We start from the raw sequence: 5,965 nt of genomic DNA on the forward strand, positions 1-5,965 counted from the left end.
TAACTTTCAAGCTCATTAGAATTGTATAAACTGTTTTTCCCTTGTGTATTGTTGCCCAGGTTTCATTAAATCACTGCACCTACTTCCCAAATTATAAAGTCATGAAGTGTGGTTCATGACTTTTGCACAGCAGTGAATATTCTAACAGGACACTTTTTATTTGACTACTTGCTTGTAATCCAATAATAAAACTAACACCACAGTTATATAGCAAATGAATCATCCAGTGTTAATTCCTGACCTAAAAAAGCACCTGCAACTACAACCCAGAGACCCACTATAGATGAGAGTAATTATGGCATGACCTATTTAACCACCTCTGTCAAACATCCGTCTGTCACGTGGAGTCCTGTCTCTCCTGCCTGTGTTCTTTTTTTTTTCTTCCAAAGATCAAATTTGATTTGAAAGACAATATGTTCTCGTAACTGAATTGCAGTATTTTCATTTTATTTTAATCACCAACCGAATAAAAAGATAGTGAGAAACGGGAGGGAAAATGCCCTTCCTGAATAATAGATGGGCTAAATTGCTGGGGGACAGATTATCATTTTAGAAACTGAATTATTGAGATAATTATTGCGCAGAGCAGACCACTGACTGCAAGAGCGGGTCATTGGGGATAAATAAGGAGTGTGTGTGTGTGTGTGTGTGTGTGTGTGTGTGTGTGTGAGTGAGTGAGTGAGTGAGTGAGTGAGTGAGTGAGTGAGAGATAGCCTCTGAGTTTGTGGGGGAAGAGCGCTTTTCACGTTGAATTCTCACAGATCACCATGAGATAGACGTGTATGATCCAGATGACAGCGGGAGAAACAGGCTGAAACGAAAACATGAAACACGCTCTCCACGTTCAAACGAACTAAACGCGTACACGAGCCGCTCTCTTTGCTCTTGCTGATACTGTAAAGTGGTGGGAGCTGTCCCCGGTGCTGAATCTGTGGGACACACACACACACACACACACACACACACACACACACACACACACACACACACACACACACACATTATCTCTCTCTCAGCCACAAATTGCTGCAACTTTCTGATCTCTGCATCCACCCGCAGCATGTGTGTGTGAGTGTGTATGTGTGAGAGAGGGTCTTTAGGTGTACCCTAAACAAAACAAAACACAGCTGGCTCTGCTGGCACCCCGCCATGCAAAGCAACACCCCCAACTCCCAAACCACTACCATCTACAAATCAGCGTTTTCCAGATTAATATCACACGGGGAGAAATGACAAACAGCCAAAGCCATGAAAGATTTAACACGTGGGAGTCCGCGAGCGAAATGGGTTTCATCTCTTGAATGTGACGCGGATTCCGGAGCCTTTTAAACGGGGGCAGCGCGACCCCCCCTCCCTTCCCACCGGTTGTGATGCAGTGAGAGCGGCTCTGCGCAGAACCGGGCACGCTGTATAAAAACCTGCCGCACTTGCAGAGACGGAGTACAACAACAAGGGGGACACTGGCGAAAGTCACTGCGGCTCATAAAGCACAGAATTAAAGACGATAATAAATAAAAAGTGAAGCCCGGCGCAGACGGCGACATGCGGGCCGCAAAGAGAGAAATCTGCTGGAAACTTTTTCTATTTTCCTGCGTCTTCTTGGAGAGCTCGTCTCAAGACTTTGGCGGACAGACGCAGTTCATTTGCACGTCCGTACCCAAGGATATGGACATATGCTCGGCCACCTTGCAGAACAGTGTGCCGGGAGAGGACTTGAAGACCACGGTTATGCAGCTGCGGGAGACGGTTTTACAGCAGAAGGAGACGATCATGAACCAAAAAGAGACTATCAGAGAGCTCACCTCGAAGTTGGCTCGGTGTGAGAGCCAGAGCGGCGCAGACCTCGGGGACGCGCGGCCCGGGGGCAGGAGGAAAGAAGCGGGGACCAAAAATACGATGGGGGACGTGTCCAGAGGCCCCGCGGACACTTTGACGCAACTATCACAGACTTTACAGTCGCTGAAGCAGAGATTAGAGAATCTGGAGGTAGGGCTGCAGTTTCCGGGGAGAATATAAACACTTTTGCGTACAGCTCGTTTTGCGACAAATAAGATGGAAAACATACAAAAATTATAATAAAACAATAGGTTAACAAGTCTAGATTCTTAAAATTAATTCGCAGTGTGAACATAAGATGAACATAAAAACATTCTTTGCGTAGGTTAAATTGCTCGTTCAAGTTTACGGCAGTGACCCTCCAAAATAAAATATAATCTGGAATCTGAACCTTTTTCACCTAAATGCGCACTTTTTACCCCCTGACAGCAATTCAGCAGAAGCAACAACTCGGTGCAGGCAAACAGCCTGAAAGACCTTCTCCAAAGTAAAATCGATGACTTGGAGAAGCAGGTGCTGTCCCGAGTGAACGGCATCGAAGAGGGCAAACCCGGACTCCGCAATGAGACAGAGCAGCGTGGGAGAGTGGAGTCCACACTCACATCGCTACACCAGAGGATCACCGACCTGGAGAAAGGTAAGTGGAAAGAGTTGGTGGTGGATTAGTTGTAAGCAATATGGGCTGGGGACTGTAACGATCAAGCAATCATAAGAAAATTGATTTAAAAAATGGAAAGTCAAGAGGAGGGGGGGGGTCCAATCTAGGATAGCGGGCTACATTATTATATATCCGATTTAATGTTGAGCACAAAGCCGGTGGGACAGTGTATATCCCGCAGTTTTCAACTCCCACTCTGGCCAGATTAGACCATTTCAAACATGCACTAAGTGACCTGCCACCGCCATTTGCTCCAAGAGACACACGAGAATTTACAACATCCGCTCACTCGCTCTCTTTCGCTTTTTTCTTTTTCTTTCTTCCTTTTTTCCGGAAGAACCGTCTACGGCGATTTCTGTTAAATATAGTCAATGAGGTGCGGGCAAATATGAAAAGAAGAGATGGCCGTTAACAGCGTTACCACTCCTGTGATGGATTTAGCACGCGAGATTAAAACAAATCTGGCGCGTCACCATTGTGGATGTGTTGTGTAACGTATAATTCCCAGGAAATATTCCCAGGATGTGAGCACTAGGAATGATATATCTGTGTGGGGTAGAACACGTCCTCTAAAACGAGTTCAAGCCTGTTTTTCTGTTTCTTCTACGGCAGGTCAGAGAGAAAACAGGCCGCTGGATAAATTTCAGCTCACGTTCCCACTGAGGACCAACTACATGTACGCAAAAGTGAAAACGAGTTTGCCAGAGATGTATGCCCTCACCGTGTGCATGTGGCTCAAGTCCAACGCCTCCCCGGGAGTGGGCACACCTTTCTCCTACGCAGTTCCTGGACAAGCCAACGAGCTGGTTCTCATAGAGTGGGGGAACAATCCAATGGAGATTCTAATAAATGACAAGGTACGAGAAAAACGCAGGAAAAATCGAATAACACTCGATTTTTTTTAGACTGTAAGACATTCTCGTTTCCACTGTAGGTCTGATAATTCCTGCATTTGAACTTTTTAAAGGTAGCAAAGCTGCCATTTCTCATCAACGACGGAAAGTGGCATCATATCTGCGTGACTTGGACAACTCGTGATGGTGTTTGGGAGGCTTTTCAAGATGGTGTCAAGAGGGGGAGTGGAGAAAACCTGGCTCCGTATCATCCCATCAAATCTCAGGGCCTGCTGATCCTTGGCCAGGAGCAGGTAAGCAGTAAGCACAGCCTGGTTTTAATGCTCCACACCTGCCAGTCGAAAGAAGCACCTTTTTAAAAAAATGTTATTTCTCATGATTTAGTAACACACAACAAATCATACATTATAGTATTTTATGTTGTATTACAACAAAATGTAAGCAGCTGGATAATTTGTATTCATTGAGCCTTAAAAATTGAATACTTTAAATTTGATAAGGTTAGAGCTCATCAAAAAATCCCACTGGATTGGCAAATAAACATCCAAATAGTTAAAGAGACTGTGGTTTCTCTTCACGAAGCAGGCTCATCATCCTTTATTAAATCAAACTGTGTTTGCCACAGGACACGCTTGGAGGAGGGTTCGATGCCACGCAAGCTTTTGTAGGAGACCTGGCAAATTTTCACATCTGGGATCGTAAACTGTCCGTGGGAGAAATTTACAATCTAGCGACATGCAGCAGCAAAGCGCAAGTGGGCAACGTTTTTGCATGGATGGAGACCAGCCTCGATATTTATGGAGGTGCCTCGAAGTGGACATTCGAAGCCTGTCGCCAGCTCAACTGAACTGAACTGCAGGGAAGAGAAGCTCAGTGGTTTTTGCTAAAACCAGTGTTGTCACGGCCTCGGTAAACTCATTCAAAAGGTCAGCCAATCTGAGGAGATTGTGTCAGTGAATAGCGTCTGGGTTGTCATAGATATTTGAAAACATCACTTGTGGGCAGTTTGATAGATATTTTACCAGATTCTCACGTGGGATGGGCCACTGAAAAATAAAAGGGGAGCGCTCCGACACCCTGTGGTGCTTGAATGCGCATCCGGGAGGAGCAGGTGATGCCATTCTAGTGAGCAGAGGTCGCCCTCAGAGACCAAAATGACAGGCCAGCATCAAAAATACAGTAAGAGGTTAATGTAGTTTTTAGAGAACAGATGTCGCACTAGTCAACAAAATGACTGAGTCCTTCATATGTCTTTTTTCTGTCTCGACTGCCAGCGATTTTCACTGTGAAAAAAGGCCAGGTGGACTTTTGTTTTTTTGAAAGGACTGCGCTCTTCAAGAGGTTACGAACTAGACAACATTGTTTCTCTGTCACTCTTCTTTCTCTAACCACACCTGCTTGACGTGATTTGTCTGAAGAATGATGTATATTTATTGCCAATGTTTGAGCCTGAGTGCCTTGGGCTGTTGAAAAATATCTCAGCACATCCATGATCATTTGCAGAGCATTTTTGTGTTTGTATTTATTTTCGTGTAAATTATTTTCCAAGGGGGCATTTCCTGTGACACTTTAAATTGAGGAAGGGTCAGATTGCTTATGGTAAAATGCAAATCACTGATGCCAATGGCACATTTTACAGATGCTTGTACTTCAGTCGTAATGTTTCCTGTACAGTAACAGCATGTCTTAACTTCTGTAATGCTGCGTCAGCATCTATGATCTCTGCTTTTACTATTCTACCTTTGGGTTGAGGTTTTATACTGTATTGTTATATGCTTAAAGCATGGCAGCACTGACAGATGAAAAAAAGTTCTAGTTTTTGTAATAAATTGTGATACTTGAATCAAATACAGGTGTACATATATAATTATTTTTACACAAAAGACATAAAAAGTGAATTTTGAAACATTCAATTAACTATTATTTACATATGCTACAAAGTCACAACAACAGTCACCCCGAGGTGCTTTATAGACTCTATAGACTCTAAAATAATACAGAGAAATCTAATGACCCTCTACGAGGAAGCACTTGGTGACAGTGGAAAGGAAAAACTCCCTTTTAAGAGGAAGAAACCTCCAGCAAAACCAGGCTCAGGGAGGGGCAGCCATGAGCACCAAACAACAAAAGCATAACATTTTTCATGTTTAAGATCTACAACTTCTAAAAATATATAACTTAATAAACATGACAGACATTAAATGTTGCCTATATGGTGTATGTGCCATGTACGTTTAGCAAATGGCCCATTAACTTTGAACTGAATGTTTTGTTTTAAAGCTATATTCCTAGCTATGTGCAAAAGATTGCAAATATAGAACTGTTAACAGATTTTAGGGCTGGTAATTACACAACATAAATAGCTCTGAACATTATTTTATTCATTGCTTAGTTATCAATTGGCCAACTGAGTTAAAACATACAGAGAAAAGCTTAATCCAAAAGTTTAGTTTTTGATTTTGGCACATCAGGCGGCCAGATATACTCAGTTTACAGTTTAAGCAAAAAAATCTCATAATTTAAAAGGTGAAAAAAAAATTATGAATATTAATGGATTATCCAGATAGTTGCAACAAATAATTTCAGGCCAAAATCTTTTTGTTTTTACAAATTTATA

At 42.8% G+C, this 5,965-nt stretch overlaps 1 protein-coding gene across 1 annotated transcript; it reads left to right on the forward strand.

Moving 5' to 3' along the window:
- Positions 1 to 1,353: 1,353 nt before the first annotated feature.
- Positions 1,354 to 5,184, forward strand: nptx1l (neuronal pentraxin 1 like). The gene is made up of 5 exons (XM_082531497.1): positions 1,354 to 1,986; positions 2,266 to 2,473; positions 3,107 to 3,351; positions 3,462 to 3,641; positions 3,974 to 5,184. The coding sequence occupies exons 1-5, from the start codon at positions 1,543 to 1,545 to the stop codon at positions 4,193 to 4,195; spliced, it is 1,299 nt and encodes a 432-aa protein (XP_082387623.1). The 5' UTR covers positions 1,354 to 1,542; the 3' UTR covers positions 4,196 to 5,184.
- The last annotated feature ends 781 nt before the right edge of the window (positions 5,185 to 5,965 follow it).

Source organism: Aulonocara stuartgranti (assembly GCF_965226115.1).
Source record: "Aulonocara stuartgranti genome assembly, chromosome: 4".
In the NCBI taxonomy this organism is placed as follows: Eukaryota; Metazoa; Chordata; class Actinopteri; order Cichliformes; family Cichlidae; genus Aulonocara; species Aulonocara stuartgranti.